The sequence below is a fragment of the Schistocerca piceifrons genome, chromosome 2 (genome assembly GCF_021461385.2).
Source record: "Schistocerca piceifrons isolate TAMUIC-IGC-003096 chromosome 2, iqSchPice1.1, whole genome shotgun sequence".
In the NCBI taxonomy this organism is placed as follows: domain Eukaryota; kingdom Metazoa; phylum Arthropoda; class Insecta; order Orthoptera; family Acrididae; genus Schistocerca; species Schistocerca piceifrons.
Genome location: NC_060139.1, coordinates 694,172,001 through 694,192,995, shown reverse-complemented (window position 1 = coordinate 694,192,995; position 20,995 = coordinate 694,172,001). Strand labels below are relative to the sequence as shown.

The window sequence follows — 20,995 nt, the reverse complement described above, 5'->3', positions numbered from 1 at the left end:
AACAGGCGAAATACCCTCAGACTTCAAGAAAAATATAATAATTCCAATCCCAAAGAAAGCAGGTGTTGACAGGTGTCAAAATTACCGAAGAGACAGCGTTATAGCCTATCCCCGATGTTATTCAATCTTTACATTGAGCAAGCAGTAAAGGAAACAAAACGAAAATTTGGAGTAGGAATTAAAATCCATGGAGAAATAAAAACTTTGAGGTTTGCCGATGACATTGTAATTCTGTCAGACAGCAAAGGACCTGGAAGAGCAGTTGAACGGAATGGACAGTGTCTTGAAAGGAGGCGATAAGATGAACATCAACAAAAGCAAAACGAGGATAATGGAATGTAGTCTAACTAAATCAGGTGATTCTGAGGGAATCAGATTAGGAAATGAGGCACTTAAAGTAGTAGATGAGTTTTTCTATTTGGGGAGCAAAATAACTGATGATGGTTGAAGTAGGAAGGATATAAAATTTAGATCGGCAATGGCAAGGAAATCGTTTCTGTAGAAGGAAAATCTGTGAACATAGAGTATAGATGTGTCAGGAAGTCTTTTCTGAAAGTATTTGAATGGAGTGTAGCCCTGTATGGATGTGAAACGTGGACGATAAGTAGCTTAGACAAGGGAATAGAAACTATCGAATCGTGGTGCTAGAGAAGAATGTCGAAGAATCGATGGGTAGATATTGTAAATAATGAGGAGGTACTGAATAGAATTGGGGAGAAGAGGAATTTGTGGCACAACTTGTCTAGAAGAAGGGGTTGGTTGGTGGGACATGTTCTGAGGCGTCAAAGGGTCACTAATTTGGTATTGGAGGGCAGCGTGGAGGATGAAAATTGTAGGGGGAGACCAAGAGATGAATACACTAAGCAGAGTCAGAAGGATGTAGGGTGCAGAAGTTACTTGTAAATGAAGAAGCTTGCACAAGATAGAGTAGCACGGAGGCGTGCATCAAACCAGTCTCTGGACTGAAGACCACAACAACACCAACAACACACGTTTTTAAATCAGCTGAAATAACTTCTTGTGCGTATACCTTCCACATACATTCAGAAGCTTTGTATGTAGATAGATACTTCAGACTCCTGTGTAGTTGTCTGGTGTCATAACATTAATGGTCTGTCACATTCTGACTACTCATCTGAATCACCTATTTCTTCCACGTCAGTTTCTCCTCTTCTTTTATAACGCATCGTTCTTAAATGTCTTGAGCACATTTTATGGATATATTACACAATTATAGATATGTTAATAAAACGTATTTTTACAGACATAACTGCTTCATTTTTAAAGTAAGGTTCAAGAGACAATGAAACTTTCATACAACTAAATATGTTTCTTTCACAAAAAGGTGAAGTGTGTATTTTCTCTTTATCTTGCATTTTTTAATATTCTCGCAACTGTTTATATTTAATGGTAAGTTGGAAATTTGTCTTTTCTAGATTTTTTGTTGTGCTTATGACCTTATTTTGCAAAGGCCTTAGAGTTACATAAGCCATGTATCTGACCTTTTATCCTGCACTTAACAAAGTTCCGTCACCACTGTATAGGTTTTATTTCTACAAAGTATAATTTTCATGCAGATCGCTTTAATTTTTCCTACTTTCGTTTCCTGTTAAATTTCATTAACAGTCTGCCAATATCCGTTCTTTGTCCATTAATATAATTTTTAAGAAACTTAAACTGTTGACGTCCCATCCCACCCCTTCCAGTCTTGTGGTTCTTACTTTTAGCGATAAAATACAGTATGTGCCGATTTATAAACTGCTTTTTCACTCTCACCTTCGCTATATATATTGCACTCTGTTATCCATTAGCACTTTCATTTTACATTCCATTATCCTGAAATAACGCCAACACTTATACTTAGGTCTGTTTCGTCTGAGAATTTATTAATTTCATACTTTGCTGAATTTTCGTCCGCCTGTTTATTCAAATATTTGTGTAGCCATATACGTTCTATACAGAGTCTCCCCTTAATGTTGCGATGAACTTCGAGGTGTTGTAGAGGGTGGCTTGAGGAACAAAGCGAGGACAGGAACCCGTGCCTGGAAACGTCATCCAATGACGCTACAGAGCGTCGAAGTTCAGGCTCCGGCGCCTTCCGTTAGGTCACCCCATCGGCAGCAAACGAGACATTGCTCGCTGACAGACCTTAGACAGAACTTCTCTCAATGTTGTTTGCTATTCAGTGATAACGACTGACTGCCACGATCGTCAGTGGAGAACATGGAGCTATATGCTGCGTAGGCAGGCCTTGTCTTCTACGAATGCGATTCTCTGTTGGCTCGTTGTAAGACAGTTATGGACACTGGTTTCCATCTGCAGTTTATTTTTGTACTGTACACCGAAAAACATTGGAGCATCACATTCATAGGAGACAAGGCCTATCTGTGCAGCAGTTAGCTCCATCTTCTCCACAGGCGGTCGTGGTAATCAGTCACGATCACTGAGTAGCAAAAAACATTGCGATACTTTCCGCCTACGGTCAGTCACACTTGCCGCCGAAAAGATGGCCTAGCGATATGCGCCAGAGCCTATAATTTCGGCTGCACCATTTCTGGGACAGCATGTGTACAGTGTTGTCTTCTATAGCTTTCTCCAAGTATCACTTAACATTTTAAAAAATGGTGTTCCCAGCATGCTTCTGGAGTCCTTCTTATATCAGCCTCGTATCTCATTTGTTTCTCAAAAAAGTGTTCTCAGCATGCTTTTAAAATCTATATTGTAACAGTCTCTCAGTTCTCTCATTTTACGAAAAAGGTATCCTCAGCATGCTTTTAAAATCCACTCCGTAACAGCCTGTTCTCTCCCTGCTTTCTTTTCTGCAATTCAACTTCTCCTGTAATTCTGCCTTTCTTTCTTTCGCCTACTAAACATTTTAATCTTCTAATACCGCTAAAAGTTCATTCATCCTCCCATATTTTATTAATTCCACAATTTACTCTTATACATGGTGTTTCACAATTTCTGTTACACGTTTCTAGGGGTTGTAGAGGAATCTACGTAGATAAAGTACGAGAAACCGGTGTCCGAAAATGAACCGTCTGGATGTAAAATAAATTTGAAGACCCGAACATTATCCCATGCCACACAGTGGAGACAATGACTTCTGACATGCGTGTTCTCCAGGAGTCCATGGCATGGGCAGTGTTTCGAGTACTCTTCGTCTGGTCGTCTTCTGCGTAACGAAGGACGTTCTTTCCAAAGTCAAGAGAGTGGCCCATTCGTCGAGCACCACAGCCACACCTCCTAGCTGTGAATGTACCAGTTTCTCGTCGCTGTTGTTGTAGTCGGACGAGAATTGTAATTGGTGTCATATTTTTAAGAGGGACTGACAACGACTCCCTCTTTTCGGTTCGTGCGCGTACAGTGTAGCGGCAAATTATAAAGTGATCTGGTTTTCAAACTTATCTTACAACCAAATAGTACATTTCCCGGACATGGATTCCTTACCAAAATATTATCTATTGTACAACACCTAGAAACCTGTTACAACAATTGCGAAACGTCCTGCATGTGCCAATGTACATTTAGAAGTCAAAGTTTCATCATCACGTCTTCAGTTTTTGTGTAAGAACCAACATTATTATGACAACGTGCCAATAATTTGAGAAATTATTGTGGAATATACAGGGTGAGTCACTAACTATTGTCACCAAGAATAACTCCAAAAGTATAAGAGCTGAAAAGTTTGGGGGACAAAAATTGCATGGGACAACGGGGCGATAATATGACTTTGGTTTTTTGTTGCCAGATGGGGTCGCTTCAGAGATATGAAGGTCAACTTTCTTTTTTTAAATGGGATGCTACAGATTGGTACTTATTTTCTGAAAGCGGCTATCGAGACGAATCCAAAGATGTGTAACAGTAAGGTCTTTGAAGGTCAACGGAGGTCACAAAAATGGCATCACGTCCATTTACAGAAGGTGTTCGAAGTGATGACCATTGGTATCAATGCAGTGCTGCAAACGTCTTCCATGGATTGAGTGGTATTCCTTAACACTTCGGCACTTATCGAACCACATGCTCTGACAATTCTCTCTCGCATATCTTCAGGTGTAGTTGGAACTTCTTTATAAACAATGTCTTGTACGAATCCCCACAACAACAAAATCCAGAGGCTTCAAGTCTGGCGAACGAGCAGGCCACGACACGTCTCCTTCACGTCCAATCCTATCCATTGATCTGGGAATTGTCTTCGCAACTCATTTCTAGCCATCAGCGTAAAATGTGCCGGATACCCATCGTGTTGATACCACATCCTGTTCCTTGTTCCTAAAGGTATTTCTTCCTATAAAAGACATAATGTTTCTTGCAGGAATGTGGTGTACTTCCTACCATTAAGATTTCATTCGATGAAATAGGGGCCTATAATTCTGTCCTCCAGAATCCCACACCATACAATCACCGACCACGGTTTTTGGTGTGTAACTTTCCACAGCAATCTATTTTCAGTTGCCCAGTAATACATTAACATTTCCATGGTTCGTGAATGTAGCCTCGTTAGTAAATAAAAACAAATTAATAAATGTGTCATCTCTCTGAATCTGAAGTTCAGCCCATCGGCAGAATTAAGCGTGTCGCATACAATCGGTACCAGTTAATTCTTGGTGGAGACTGTTATGGTAAGGATGATATTTATGGCGATGCAAAACATGAACAAGAAAAAAATGGTTCAAATGGCTCTAAGCGCTATGGGACTTAACATCTGAGGTCATCTGTCCCCTAAACATTGCCATTTATGCTTCCGATGCGTTAAAAATCCAGTTATTCTCACTTTATCATAGCCATATTTAAATGTACGACGTGTAGGGTGAATACGTTGAGGATATCTTTCAGCATATAAGTCTTTAGCTCTCACTGAATTTCGTTGACGTTCTCCGTAAATGAGAAGCATATCGACTTGTTCTTCGAAGAAATACATGACTCACATTCGCTTGATTCGACGATACTATTCTTACCGTTCCTATTAATGTTGTATTGCGAAGCCGTCGAATGGTGTTTAAATGTCAATGGCGCGTTAGATGGATACGCCGCATTCTGCGAATATTTACTATTTGCACGATATACGAGGGAGAACTGTCAGAGCACGTGCTTTGATAAGTGACGAAGTGAGAAGGAGTACCATTCAATCAGTGATAAGAAGATTTCAGCACTGCATTGATACCTTCTGTAAATGGACGTTCATGGCACCTTTGTGACCTTCTTTGACCTTCAAAGACCTTACTATTACACATCATTGGATTCGTCTCAATAGTCGCTATCAGAAAATTACCAAACTATAGCACCCCATTTAAAAAACGAAGTTGACCTTCATATCTCTGACGGAACTCCACCTAGCAACAAAAACTAACGTCCTATTATGGCCCCCCTTGTCCTATTGAACATTTGTCCCACAAACTTTTCCGCTACTATTATCCTTTCGGGGTTACTCTAGGTGGCAATAGTTAGTGACTCACCCTGTATACAGAAGTACAGAAAAACATAGTTGAGATTTCAAAGAGTAAGTTACACACGTCGTCCTATGATAAGGCCATTGCGCACCAAGAATGGCAAATCGTCAGAAAAAAGTGCATGATCTAGATTTCCCGGAGATACAGCTCTGCTGCGATACAGATAGCAGGTGTTTCACAGTGAGGTAGTGAAATGGCACGCCAGCTGGAAAGGTGCTCCTGTACTGAAGAACGTGGAACGGACGATTCTTGTGCGTAAATCAACTAAACTACACATTGATTCACCTGGAAATTCTGCCTGTATATGGACGAAATGCAATCTTGTGTCCAGCTGTAGTGCAAACAGCTTGAACGAGGCTGCAAAGGTGTGGGTGGTGCTAATCAGGAGGAAACGCCACTGATATCGACCACAGACGACTAACGGAAAACTAATTCCCAGCAGTCTCAGATTTTCCACCGCTGAGGACGTACACAAAGCGGTTCTTGGATGGCGCCGTGATCAAGGAGCAGATTTCTATTGTCGAGGAACTGCACATTTGGTATAGTGTTCCGACCATTTTGTAAAGAAGCTTCATGACGTGCCTAATATAGTGTAGAGCCCCCGCGAGCACCCAGAAGTGCCGGAACACGACGTGGTCTGGGCTCGACTAATGTCTGAAGTAGTGCTGTAGGGAATTCACACCGTGAGTCCTGTAGGGCTGCTCAAAAATCCGTAAGAGTACAAGGAGGTGGTAATCTCTTCTGAAAAGCACGTTTCAAGATATCCCAGATATGCTTAATAATGTTCACGTCTGGGGAGTTTAGTGGCGAGCGGAAGTGCTTAAACTCAGAAGCGTGTTTCTGGAGCCACTCTCCAGCAATTCTGGACGTGCGGCGTGTCGCATTGTCCCGCTGGATTTGTCTAAGTCCGTCGGAATGCACAATGGGCATGATTGGGTGCAGGTGATCAGACAGGATGCTTACGTACTTGTCACCTGTCAGAGTTGTATCTAGACATATCAGGGGTTCAATACCGCTCCAACTGCATACGCCCCACACCATTTAAGGGCCTCCACAACTTTAAGAGTCCTCTGGTGACACGCAGGGTGCGTGGATTCAAGAGGTTGTCTTCACACCCGTACACGTCCACCCGTTCAATACAATTTGAAACGAGACTCGTCCGACCAGGCGACATGTTTCCAGTCATCAACAGTCCAATGCCGGTGTTGACGGGCTCAGAGTTTGTATCGTGCAGTCATCAAGGGGCACGAGCGGGCCTTAGTCTCCGATAGCCCATATCGATGCTGCTTCGTTGAATGGTTCGCACGCTGTCACTTGTTGATGGCCCAGCATTGAAATGTGCAGCAATTTGCGGAAGGGTTGCACCTTTGTCACGCTGAACAATTCTCTTCATTCGTCGTTGGTCCCGTAGTTGCGAGATCTTTTTCCGACAGCAGCAACGTCGGGAATTTGATGTTTTACCTGATATTCACGGTGAAATGGTCGTACGGGAAAATCCCAAATTCATGGCTACCTCGGAGATGCTGTGCGCCACCGCTCGTGCGTCGACGTTCAAACTCTTTTAAGTCTTGATACCCTGCCATTGTAGCAACAGTAAACGATCTAACAACTGCGACAGACATTGGTATTCTTATATAGACGTTGCCGACCGCAGCGCCATATTCTGCCTGTTTACATAACTGTATATTTGAATACGCTTACCTATGCCAGTTTCTTTGGCGCTTCAGTGTTTATTCACCCAAAATTTCACAAATTACAGTTAAGAATTCACTATATCTCCCATAGACACCCGTTCCTGATATGTTAACATCGTAATACAGGTACGTACCTAAAAACCGAAGCCCTGGTGGAGAAGCTGTGACTTAGATATATATATCTGCAAAATTAAAACGCTGTAAAAGACAGTAGACGGATTTTATTATTAGTTTTTCCAAAGAATTAATACGTAACTTTATTCCTTCGACCTGGAAGTTAAAACTTCTTGACTACACACCGTAATTATCACAGATAGTTGATGTAAATATTATTAATTTGCAGGAAGATATCCTGGCGAGCAAGATAGACAGCATCAACCACTTGGACAGCGTGGAGAATCTGCAGAAGGCGTCGCTGTACGACAAGCCCAAGTTCAACATCCCAGTGGACGGGGAGGTGGACGAGGTGCTGGTGGTGAAGGACCTGAACGTGCCCACGCCGCTGCTGCCCCCAGAGGCCCCGGCAGTCACCGCTAGCACCGGCGCCGGCAGCATGGCGCTGGCGCTCGCCGCCTCTGCAGACAAGATGTCCGACGCCTTTCTGTCGGGGGCCAAGGACGAGCTGGCGCCCATCAAGATGGCCACCGGCGACGACTCCTGCGCAGCGTCCGCCGCCGGCGCAGGTGAGGAGGACTCGAACCGCTTCGCCCCGGAGGGCGACGACACGGAGGAGACGGAGAAATTCGCGCTGGAGCGTCGCGAGAAGGACGAGGTGCCGCGCAAGAAGGAGAAGATGGAGGAGATCAACTACAGCGTCAAGAAGGGCGGTGGCCAGGTGGACAGCCACCAGACCGCGGGGGCGGCCGCGGGGGCCGTGGTGCGGCGGCGCGGCGGCGACGCCGTGGGCGGGGGCGGCGGGGGCAGCAGTCGCAACATCTCCCACAGGAGGTCCGTGCCGGCTGCCAAGAAGAAGTCGTCCCCGGAGATACTCGGTGAGCCTCTATAACTAACTACTTGTCATACGAGTGCACAAATCCACGCTCAGGAGCAGACTCAGTAACGTAGAGTCACACCATATATCAACGTAACGTTAGGCACTGTCACCGTCAAATGCATGGGCGCTAATGGTGTTGATTATTTTGTGGCCCGCAGCTCGATAATGTACGAGGGAAAGTCAATTAGTATCTGCAATCAATTTTTACAAGAAGAGTACACAATTTTATTGGTGTCATTTTCCAACATTGTCACCCTTCTTTTCAATGCACTTGGCCAATAGTTGCATCCTTTCCAGTACCATCTGAAAAAAGATTTTTGGCAGGGCAGCAAGCCACGTATGCACCGATCGTTCACCTGTTGATTATCGCTGAATCAACTGCATCTTAAAGCATCTTTTTGTAGACTAATCTGGATATGATTTGCCACACCATCAATAGACACTTGTCTGTTATTGAGGCCGAAGGCACCGACTTATTCAATATTGATACCAGTTGTGACTGCAGCTGAACGCCCCGCTCTTTCATCATTATTTACGTCCATCCACTGGTAGACACTTAGCTATGACAAAACATTGTCCCTGTAATGTTCTCAGTGTCTTCTGTGTATTGCCGTTCCTAGTACACCTTCAGACCATAAGAAACGGATTGCGAAACGTTGTTCTATGGTGCAAACAGAGAATGGTGCGGCCGTCTTTACGTCGCAACAGCGCAAAGAGGACGTGTGATAATGTCGCAACCTACCACAGGCGAAGACATCAGTGCCACCTAGAGGCTGGTGAGCACAAAAAGCCGTAGAGACAATCTAAAGACAATTAGAGCAAAATTGCAGGTGCTTATTTACTTACCTTCGAAAATGTTAGTAAAAAACCACCACAGCTGTATTTCAAATGCGTTTATTCCGCCACAAACGGTTCGGTTCTAAATGGACTTCTTCATGTAACATCAACAATTCACGAACAGTCTTCGTAACTAATTCTTACAAAGTGGCAGAATAGTTCTAATAGTATGAATCAAAACTAACTAGCCGCCTAAGGCTATAAGTCACATGCTGGAACACAATGAACACACTGAATCAATTCATCTTCCATCTGGCAAAACAACAGCCGTAAGGCTTGATGTCACGTGAAGAAGACCATTTAGAACCAAACCGTTTGTGGCGCAATAAACGCATTTGAAATACAGCTGTGTAGGTTTTTTATTAACATTTTCGAAAGTAAGTAATAAACACCAGCAATTTTTACTGAACAGAACTTCCTAACATCTCGCTCAGCTTGCTATCTATAGTGAGAGTGAGGTTATCAGATACCATCCGTGAAGCAAAAAGCTCAAATACAGATTTAGAATTACGGAACTAGCAATGATACTGCTTACTAATGGCCAAAGCAAATTTCATAACAGATGTTCTTGACGAAAGTTGTGAGGAAATTTTCTACAGCGTTGAGGAATGAAAATATAAAAAAAGTGTTTTCCAAACATTTCAAAACATCCACGTTTATCTGATAGAGAAAATATATACAAACAGAAGAAAATAATATTTATAAGACAATAACTAGTCCCTTTTTACGTTAGCTGCTTTCCTAGGAACCATACATAGCCAAAAATAACTACTTTTCTGATTCGATAGAGTAGACTTTCATTGTTCAAAAAAAGTTTTTCATTAAAATTATCTTCTCAATTTATGTTCTGTTCCTATTTACGCACAATTATAGGCTTTTTCTTTCTTTTGTTAACTAATACTTAAATCATTTTAGCTCTCAGCTCTCATGGTGTATTTTGTCGTGTATTTTCTAAGCTGACAGGAGGGAAGGCTTTGGACTACTGAGGGACTTACCCTCAATTTTAGGCAATGACAAAATAGTAGCAAGTAAATTGTTGACATTTTTACAACGTTAGGATTCCAGCTCAATTTAATTGGACAATGATTTTAATGTGTTTTAGGGTGGCTGGCTAATCCTATTAGCTTCCCGAGCAGCTAGCCATCTGAATGCCATCCACTGTTTTATTAATACTGTTAAAGTATGATAGCGGTATGAATCGATCTACTGGAGATTGTATGTGACATTTTTATTGCTGCATTTTAGTTATATGGCATTTTCTTTAAGTTTGAACAAGAGTATACACCAGTATGCTATTGTGAAAGGGCGATGATGACCACACTATTTAGCACCGAACCATTTTCAGTCCATCCGTCCATCACCCTCAACTGCTTGACATCTTTCGTGGAAGAACACTTACAGGAAAAAATCCTAAGCAGTGGGTCACAAAAATAAAGCAAATAAAAAATAAAGATTCAGAAAACAAGAAAGAACGAAATCCCATACAATAACACGAGGGAGCGCCGCGAGAACACTCCGACTCACAATGTGAGCAGACCACTCCATAATCTGCCAACCCCATACCCCCAGCCATCAAAGTCGATGCAAAAACTTTCTTCCGAGAAACCACCCGTATCGTAATTTTAAATGTACTGCGGGATTTTTTAAGTTTCTTTCCACAAAAGTAAATCAACTCTTAATTGCAATTTTTTCTCGTGGGAGAGTAACTGTGTCATGGTGTATAAAGGGATCTTCCAGGAATGAATCAGATTTGAAGTCTGTCATCCCAAACCCTCTCATTCGGTCACTTTTTTATCAGTTTTCCCACTGGTTTGATGCAGCCGACCACGAATTCCTCTCCTGTGCCAATCTCTTCAGCTCAAAGTAGTCCTTGCAACCAACGTCCTCAATTATTTGGTGGATGAATGCCAATCTATGTTTTCCTCTAAAGGTTTTACCCTCTACAGCTCCCTCTAGTACCATGGAAGTTATTCCTTCATGTCTTAACAGATGTCCTGTTATTCCTTACCTCATCAGGCCACCTAACTTTCAACATTCTTCTGCAGCACCACAGCACAAAAGCTTGAATTCTCTTCTGTTCCAGTTTTTCCAGAGACCATGCGTCACTACCAAACAATGTTGTTCTCCAAACGTAGTTTCTAAGAAATTCCTTCCTCAAATTAAGGACTATGTTTGATATCAGTAGATTTCTCTTGACCAAGAATGCCCTTTTAGCTAGCGCTAGTCTGCTTTTGATGTCCTTCTTGCTCTGACAGTTATGGGTTATTTTGTGCCTAGGTAGCAGAATTACTTAACTTCATTTACCCGCGATCATCAATCCTGGTATTTTCTCGCTGTTCTCATTTCTGCTGCTTCTTATTGTTTCTTTGATATAAAAAAATGGTTCAAATGGCTCTGAGCACTATGGGACTCAACTTCTGAGGTCATTAGTCCCCTAGAACTTAGAACTAGTTAAACCTAACTAACCTAAGGACATCACAAACATCCATACCCGAGGCAGGATTCGAACCTGCGACCGTAGCGGTCTTGCGGTTCCAGACTGCAGCGCCTTTAACCGCACGGCCACTTCGGCCGGCGTTTCTTTGATATACTCGCAATTCATATTCAGTACTCATTACACTGTTCATTCCATTCATCGGATCTTGTAATTCTTCTTCACTTTCACTGAGGACACATCATCCGAAAATCCGCAGTGCACCTTATGGCGGGTGACGGAGGGTACCCCGTACCGCTGCAGTCATTTCCTTTGCTGTTCCATTCGCAAACAGAACGAGGGAAAAACGAAAGTATATATCCCTCCGTAAGAGACCTAATTTCTCGTAATTTATCTTCATAGTCCTTACGCGCAGCCGGCCGGTGTGGCCGTGCGGTCTAGGCGCTTCAGTCTGGAACCGCGTGACCGCTCCGGTCGCAGTTTCGAATCCTGCCTCGGGCATGGATGTGTGTGATGTCCTTAGGTTAGTTAGGTTTAAGTAGTTCTAAGTTCTAGGGGACTGGTGACCACAGATATTAAGTCCCATAGTGCTCAGAGCCATTTGAAACATTTCTGAACCTTACGCGCAGTGTTTGTTTGGAGGAAGCAGAATCGTTCCGCAATCAGCTTCAAATGCTGGTTCTCTAAATATTTTCCATGGTGTTTGTTCCTCGTAAAGAACAGTGCCTTCCCTCCAGGTATTCCCGTTTGAGCTCCCGAAGCATCTCCATAACACTTACGTGTTGTTCGAAGCTACCAGTAACAAATCTAGCAGCATACCTCTGAATTGCTTCGATATCTTCCGTTAATCCGACCTGGTACAGACCCCAAACACTCGAGCAATACTCAAAGATAGGTCGCAGCAGTGTCCTATATGCAGTCTCCTTTGCAGATGAACCATTCTGTCTTAGAATTCTCTCCATAAACCGAAGTCGACCAATCACCTTTCCCCCCGCAACCCTTACATGCTGATTCCCTCTCATATCGCTTTCCAACGTTACGGCCAGATATTTAAACGACGTAACTGTCATGCAGGACACTATTAACGCTGTATCAGAACATTACGGGTTTTTTTCCCTACACATCATCAGTAGCAATGTCATCGGCGAATTTTAATTCCACTCTTGAACTTTTATTTCCGTAATTGCTTGTTCGATATATAGACTGAACAGAACGGATGAAAGGCTAAATATCTGCTTTACACACGCCTTATCCGAGCACTTCGTTCTTCCGTCACAGTTTTATCATTTCCTTTTTCAGTTTCTCTGTAGTTATTATCTTGTTTTACCAGTCACAGAAGGAGAAACTGTTCAATCTCACAATTCTTCTTCTTCAGCTTCTGCTTCTTCTTCGTCTTCTTGTCGAATCGTACTTTCTCTCAAGCACCCTGGCACTCTGACAAATGAGCTGTAGACAGTGACCGTAGGGGCCGAACCAACCGTGGTTTGAAAAAATGAATAAATAAAAAATTTAAAAAAGGAAAATGGATCTGATGCCTGCGTTTTATTCAAAATTCTTGTTCTGATTAACTTTTAGTCATTGCAGTTTTTCGCAATATTGCACTTGACGTTGGTCACACGGCCGAAATTTCAATAGTGTCTTTTGTGAAATATACAATTTCTGACAAAAAAAGTGACCTATCCGAAAGTCATGGTCGGATGTTGATGTAACTTCAAATACGTACACTCCGTTGTCGGGTATGCAAATTATTATAGCTGCAATTTTCTATGACATACAGAGCGGCCACTACAGCACGTTAGTGTTGTTCGTGTTTAGTGTTGCTACCAGCCTTGCTAGGCTATACAAGGAGCACGAATAGCGTCAGATGCCGCGCACTCGTGCGAGACGGCGTTATCGGCACCTGACAGAGACTGAAAGGGGCCTGAATGTGAGTCTCCATTTGGCCGACTGGTCGAATCGTGCAACATCCAGTTTTATGGAGCATTGGGTTGTGACAGTAGCCCTATGTTGGGCTGCATGGGAAAATGAGGCCACACACACACACACACACACACACACACACACACACACACACACTCGTCAAGGTTCCAGTCGACGTCATCTGACCACCACAAGGGCGGATCACCGTAATGTGCACCAAGCACACCGTAACTCCTCTACATCTGCATTTGTGATCGGAGAACAAGTAATGGACTCCTGTGCCACTCTGTGGCATTCCGCACCATTGGTCGGAGACTAGCAGCAGCGGGACTACAGAATGTCCACCTCGTAAGTAGGCTGCCGCTAACACCGAAACACAAATGCCTGCGTGCTGAGTGGTGCTTTGACTGGGAGGTATGGACTGCTGATGAAAAGCGTCGCATTGTGTTCAGCGACGAGTCGCAGTTCTCCACGCTCCGGATAGTCGGCGAATATGGCAGCGACCTAGGGAGACGTCCGGTTCTTCCGTTATTTTCGAGAGGCACTGTGGCATTGCTGTTGGCGTCATGGTGTGGGGAGTAATCTCATTTGCATTTCAAGGGGACGCCTAGAAGTGAAATTTAACGGCCAATGTTACGTCACGGATACCCACTTACCTCTCGAACAACAGTACTGTGGTGCCACTTTTCAACAGGACGCAGCTCTGTCAGTCGTCGCCCATGTGTCTATGAACTGTCTGCGTATTGTTGAGGTCCTCCCGTGGCCAGTAAGATCCCAAGACCAGTCCGCGATAGATGTGGGACCAGATCGGACGTCACCGTCCCAGCAGTAGTATCCACGGTAACAAGGACCGGTAACAACAGTTGTGGGGCAGCTTGCTTCGGGAGATGATACAACGACTGCGCGACGCCTTTCCCTGTCGAATCAGTGCATGCATTCAGGCTAGAGGAAGTGCAGCGTCATACTGACACGTGGGATCATACTGCCAAATTTGTAAATTTAACTCACTGACATGTCACATACACTCTCAGACCGTGAAGTTTCATTTAGTTTCCTCTTCCCCTTCTGGATGCTTCACTATTTTTGTCGGGAAGCGTAATTTTACAGTCAAAGGCCACCACCACGTCTGAAAAATTGTTCTTCGTTTTCAGATTTGCCTATTTTCAGATGGAAATATTAACTTCTTGGAAGATGAGCATTACTGTACGAAACTGGTCAACACCTACACAAAAATGTTCTGCTGAATGGTTGATGTCTTAATTCATTCTGTTACATCAAGTGTCAGCATAGCTTCTCCCCTTCTTCATACTAAAAAATATCAACGATGCATAGAAAAAACAGTCGGAAGAGCCTTCGCCAACATGTGGCTACGACCCTACATGTATCAAAGAAAAAAAAAGAGACTTCCACTTATATCGTAAAATATGGACTAAGCTCAGCAGAATAAAAACAAAGCACAGCAAATGTGCTGATTCGTTACACCAGCGAGGTAGGGCAGCTTCACCGGAATGTCGAATTCGTGCCAAAAGACAAACCATGTAGCAACGCTTTATTCATCAAGTGCCTCCTATCACATACAGAATATGAAAATGGATACGGTATGGCTGAAGCCGTTTATGACTGCTATCATATCATGTAACTTTATAACGTAAAAGGAAGAGCGCGTCACTCACTCTTCTCTGTAGAGAGTATGTCGTTTCAGTAAAATCTTTGTTCTCACTTAACAGACTGCCGTTGTACAGTCGACAAATTTCTTTTCCCGCGGTGTACGCTGCCTGCTTTGCAGTTTTCCCTTCCATCAAATATTTCTTCGGAAATTACAGGACAGGCTAACATAAGGCTAAACGCCAACCACCCACTTAAAACATCTGATGTGCTTACCTCCTCATATCATTCTCTCTTCACGCTTGCCTCCTGTTTGAGAACTAGCACAGTTTTCATACTGGTTTCATACCAGTTTTCATCTGGTCCCACATAAATAAGTCCCATAGAATCTACCAGACCATGACTGACTTCAAAAGTTGCACTTACTCTATGAAAAGCATACAGAATGAGAAATAGCTGGTATTACTGTTTTATGTTTTAAAGAAGCGTGTTTGTAGTTAAATATCTCTTCCACCAAGATAGAACTCGTACTAATGATGACGCCACCGGTATACATATTCCTGTTCTAGAGAAAACTTTTTTAAATTAATTTTCGTGCTTGTGCATTAATATATTCTCCGCAATCCTTTTTGATTCTGCTTCTTGCAAAGAACACCTCTGTTTACTCGGTGATATCACAATACTGGGTGTTCATTGCTTTAGTGGAACGCTACCTACAAATTCTTTATGCATTGACATCCCATACATTATAAGCACGCACTGTGAAAAGCTATGTTAATTGCGACACTCTTTCTTTCAGGTACCTTCACACATGTTGAATGTTGCGTATCTCGTCTGAAGACTCTTGGCGGTAGATTACTACACGTTTTTAAAGGTCTCATCTAGCAACTAAGCACTGCTTTCGCGACATGTATTTACAATGCTTGAAAATATATGTAGCTATAAAATGCACTGTATGGTGAATTTTTTGGGATTTATGTAATCATTCCTGATACAAGTTTTTGAATTGGACACTGCTTCGGAAACATGCGTGCTAACCTACCCCAGTGATCTTACCGGGGAAAGGGGACGTTCCGCTTGAGGTGGAATCCGAACCACGTGTAGTTACCGGCGAATTCTCACATCATTGGGAAGTGAAGGCTATGTTGAAGGGAGCTTAAAATACGCTGACGAAAAAAAAAGATCACTACACCAAAAAATAATTAATGTGGAGAAATGAAATATCGGGAATAGAATCGTCTAGGTAATATATTCTACTGATTAACATTACAAGATCACAACTTGATATATCCACGAGATATGGTTGTAAATTAATAACAGGTGTAACCGCCACAGTGTTGAATACAAGCATGCAAACGTGCGTGCATTGTCCTGTACAGGTGCCGGATGTCAGTTTGTGGGATGAAGTTCGCCGCCTGGTGTGGCCGAGTGGTTCTAGGCGCTTCAGTGTGGAACCGCGCGACCGCTACGGTCGCAGGTTCGAATCCTGCCTCGGGTATGGATGTGTGTGATGTCCTTAGGTTAGTTAGGTTTAAGTAAGTTCAAAGTTCTAGGGGACTGCTGACCTCAGATGTTAAGTCCCATAGTGCTCAGAGCTATTTGAACCATTTTTTTGGGATGAAGTTCCATGCGTGTTGCACTTGGTCGGTCAATACAGGGACGGTTAATGTTGTTTGTGGATGACGCTGGAGTTGTCATCCGATGAAGTGCCATATGTGCTCGACTGGAATTAGATGTGATCGAGTACGCCAAGGCAACACGTCGACACTCTGTATAGCATGTTGGGTTACAACAGCGGTACGTGGGCGAGCGTTACACTGTTGGAACACACGGAATGTTCATCATGAGTGGCAGTACCACAGGTCGAATCACCTGACTGACGTGCAAATTTGCAGTCAAAGTGTGTGGGATAATGACGACTGTGCTCAAGTTGTACGGAATCGCACCCCCAGACCATAACTGCGGGTGTAGGTCCATTGTGTCTAGCACCTGCCGGCACGGTAGCTCAGCCTGTTCGGTCAGAGGACTAGCTGCCATCTGTAATAAAAAAACTGAGTTAATGGATCATCAACGAACTGAAACGGGTGTGTTTCGACGTCCGCCAAGAGCAGATACAACGAACGAAAACGAACAAAATGAGATAAAAAAAGTGGTTAGCGCGTGGGAATGCGATACGAAAAAAAAGCACCAGACAGGATGGTTGCAGGTCCTTAACTGGTCTCCTCTTAACTAACACAAGGCCATAACGGACACAGAAGCAGAACCTGCTTTCATCATAAAACCCAACAGAACTCCGCCCTTCCCCGCCAATGAGCTCTCGTTTGAGACCACGGAAGTCGCAAATGGCGGTGGTTTATCGTCGGTGGAATGGACGCTACAGGGCTTGTGGCTCTGAGGTGTCCTTGAATTAACCGATTTGCAACAATTCATTACGTCACTGTGGTGCCAACTGGGTACGACTAAACTGTGACTATCGTCACCAATGCAGTGTGACACGCAACGTTATAGTCTCAGTTTATCAATTCACCATATTTATTAAGAATGCAGTAATTATTTAGTTCGTTCAGTATTGATTAGCACTGCCCCTATAACACCTGAAAAGCAGCAGTTTGACATGTGCATGCGCCAAAAAGACTATAGTGCTGGCCACCGTCAACACATGTCTTGTTGATTGCCGTAGGCGGCGCATTGCAGTAGCACATCTTCCGGCTTGTAAATAAGTGGTGAACATCGATAAGACGAAGTAGAATCAATCATGGACTACAGTGTACAGCGTGGTTTCTCTAGAAGGAAGGTGCTTCATGCATCCTTAAAAGGTTAATAGCCGTATGGAGGGAAACAGAGCAAGTCTTAGACCCGTGTTTCATGGAGTATCAGAGTTCAGAGAATGTGTTGAGAAAAGCAAAAGCACTGGAGGTCCAGCAGCTGCACGCAAAACAAACAACGCTCAGCGTGTCAATGAGTCGATAACGGAGTAATGGCGAATTACGTTTGATGAACTAGAGAACGCAACAGGTCTGTCATCGACGAGGATTTGAAGATGAAAAAGGTGCATGCACAATGGGTGTCCCATTCCCTCACAACTGCTCAGAACAATTACTCAGAAACAGAAGCGTTTGGAAATATACCAACAGTTACTGCGACAATACAGTGCAGATCCAGCGGAATTATTTGAGCGTCACGTCACCGTCGGTGAGTCATGTTTCTTCCAAACGACTGCAGAAAAGAAACGGCAGTCTCTGGACTGGAAGCAGAGTGGAAGCACATTGGGAGCGCAAGTCCCAAGAAGCCATGGCCGGTACTGTTCGTGCAGAAAAAAATGGCGACTGCGTTCTGGAGTCAAGAAGGTGTACTACCGTTGGACTGGCTGCCTCCCAGTAAGACCCTCGACAGTCATCGGTACTGCAGTTCGCTGCACCAACTCCGCCGGCGCCTTCAACAGAGCCGCCATGGAAAATCGGCTCGTGGCGTTCTGCTCCAACACGACAACGCGCAGCCACAAGCCCCTTGCCAGGCCATTCCCACCGTTCGTGAACTAGAGTTTACTGTGCTGCCACATCCTCTATATTCGCCGCATCTGGTTCTTAGCGAATATGCCCTTCTCGAAGCAATTAAAGAGGTCATGCGGGGTAAGGAGTTCACCACCAGTGACGAACTTCATGCCATTGCCCGCCAGTGGCGTCGGGATACCCCCAAAGAGTGATTTGCTACATAAATACGGAATAAATGTTAATTAATCCAAACCCTCAGCTGCCGCCAGATGTTGTTGATATACCTCAACGAGGGGCAGCTGAAAATGTGTGCCCCGACCGGGACTCGAACCCGGGATCTCCTGCTTACATGGCAGACGCTCTATCCATCTGAGCCATAGAAGACACAGATGAATAGCGCCACTGCAGGGACTTATCCCTTGCACTCTCCCCGTGAGACCCACATTCCCAACTGTCCACAATCTACATTCGTAATGTTCCTTATAGATATTTGCCCATAGACTCATTACTCGTGCCAACTAAGGTGATGATTCCCGTAACAGTTCGGGCAACCTCTGCGTATTCGCACAGGCGAAGGTCAATAGCCGGATAGCCTTTAACTATATATGAAGATAGTAGCTGTTCTCGAAAGAACAGATACCATTGATGACCGTGCAGCTTCTCTAGAATAAATGATAATTAATCCAAACCCTCAGCTGCCGACAGGTGTTGTTAATATACCTCAATGGGGACAGCTGAAAATGTGTGCCCCGGTCGGGACTCGAACCCGGGATCTCCTGCTTACCTGGCAGACTTTCTATCCATCTGAGCCACAGAGGACACACATGAATAGCGCGACTGAAGGGACTTATCCCTGGATGGGATGGGCAAATATCTATTAGGAACATTACCAATGTACGAGGGTGAGTCAAATGAAAACCTTAAATCTGTAATAACAAATCGAAATTTAGCGCCGTTATCCTGTAAGTTGGTAAGCGGCTATAAACAGCGTGCAGAATGGCCTGTAGGTGGCAGCATAGTGCAGATGCACACATACCGTCGCAGTATCAGTATAAAGATGGCCGCCCCACTTGCTACTTACACCAGGGTGGTGGTGGTGGTGGTGGTGGTGGTGGTGGTTAGTGTTTAAAGTCCCGTCGACAACGAGGTCATTAGAGACGGAGCGCAAGCTCCGGTTAGGGAAGGATTGGGAAGGAAATCGGCCGTGCCCTTTCAAAGGAACCATCCCGGCATTTGCCTGAAACGATTTAGGGAAATCACGGAAAACCTAAATCAGGATGGCCGGAGACGGGATTGAACCGTCGTCCTCCCGAATGGGAGTCCAGTGTGCTAACCACTGCGCCACTTCGCTCGGTTACACCAGGGAAGAACAGCGTTCTGTTATTCGGTTTTTGCGTAGTGAAGGTGTGAAACCTATTGAAATTCATCGACAAATGAAGGTTCAGTACGGTGATGCATGTTTGTCACAGCAGCAAGTCTACGAATGGAATAGGAAGTTCGCAAATGGTGTGACTTCAGTGGAAGATGCTCCTCGTGCAGGTCAGGCACAACGAGTTATGACTCCACAGAACACTGCAGCAGTTGAAGCCATATTGAAGGAAAACCGCCGAGTGACAGTTGGAAATGTGGGTCTCACGGGGAACGTGCAAGGGGTAAGTCCCTACAGTCGCGCACTTAATCTGTGTTCTCTGTGGCTCAGATGGATAGAGCGTCTGCCATGTAAGCAGGAGATCCCGCGTTCGAGTCCCGGTCGGGGCACATGTTTTCAGCTGTCCCCATTGAGGTATATCAACAACACCTGTCGGCAGCTGAGGGTTTGGATTAATTATCATTTATCCTAGAGAAGCTGCATGGTCATCAGTGGTATCTGTTCTTTCGAGAACAGTTACTATCTTCAAATACGGAAGCTGCCAAAATGATGGCAAAAGTGCATAGACATTGGCGGGAAATACCTGTAGTACAATCTGTATTTGTTTGTTCACTAAATGGCCTCTGTGAACACACAAATTTTTAATGCCAATTTTTTTTAACACCGCAAGCACGTATAAGCCTTTTGAAGAGTACGAATGTAAACACCCAAGTCCACTTAGACACAAAAGCCTAAACAACGCAGTTCACATGTTCGTAAGGCCATTCCAGGAGTGCTGGCTTGCAGAACGTCGTCCAAGAAGCAGACACTCGTAGACCACTGTATAGCTCTGTGACTCGCACAGACAACTCGATTGCAAGTCACCGTCGCTCTAAGTACCCGACGAGTGGAAGGATAGAGTCACACTCTAGTTTCGTGTCTGTAAAGTGGGGGAGGGGGAGGGGCACGTTGGCGCCACCGGGCAGAGTCGTCCCCGTTCATGAGCCCGATTGTGAACACATTGTGGGTACACTGATAACGTGTGCTGAGCAGGTAACCGTACAGATATGGGTGTGTCGCAAGAGATCAAACTGCACATTGGATACATCAGTATTTATCAGGCAAAACTGCCCCATTTTCTCTTCGAAAAAAAGAAATAATAAGGTAGCTGACGAAGCCTGTGAGGTAGCGCTCGACTCGGAGCTAACCCAGTTCGAGTCCT

The 20,995-nt window shown here is 44.2% G+C and overlaps 1 protein-coding gene across 1 annotated transcript in view; it reads left to right on the top strand.

Moving 5' to 3' along the window:
• The window catches only part of LOC124775754 (schwannomin-interacting protein 1 homolog), an 810,951-nt gene that overhangs the window by 329,653 nt on the left and 460,303 nt on the right, over positions 1–20,995 (top strand). Inside the window, exon 6 of the mRNA XM_047250583.1 lies at positions 7,488–8,136. Coding sequence (XP_047106539.1) covers positions 7,488–8,136 — 649 coding nt within the window. The remainder of the gene's footprint in view (positions 1–7,487; positions 8,137–20,995) is intronic.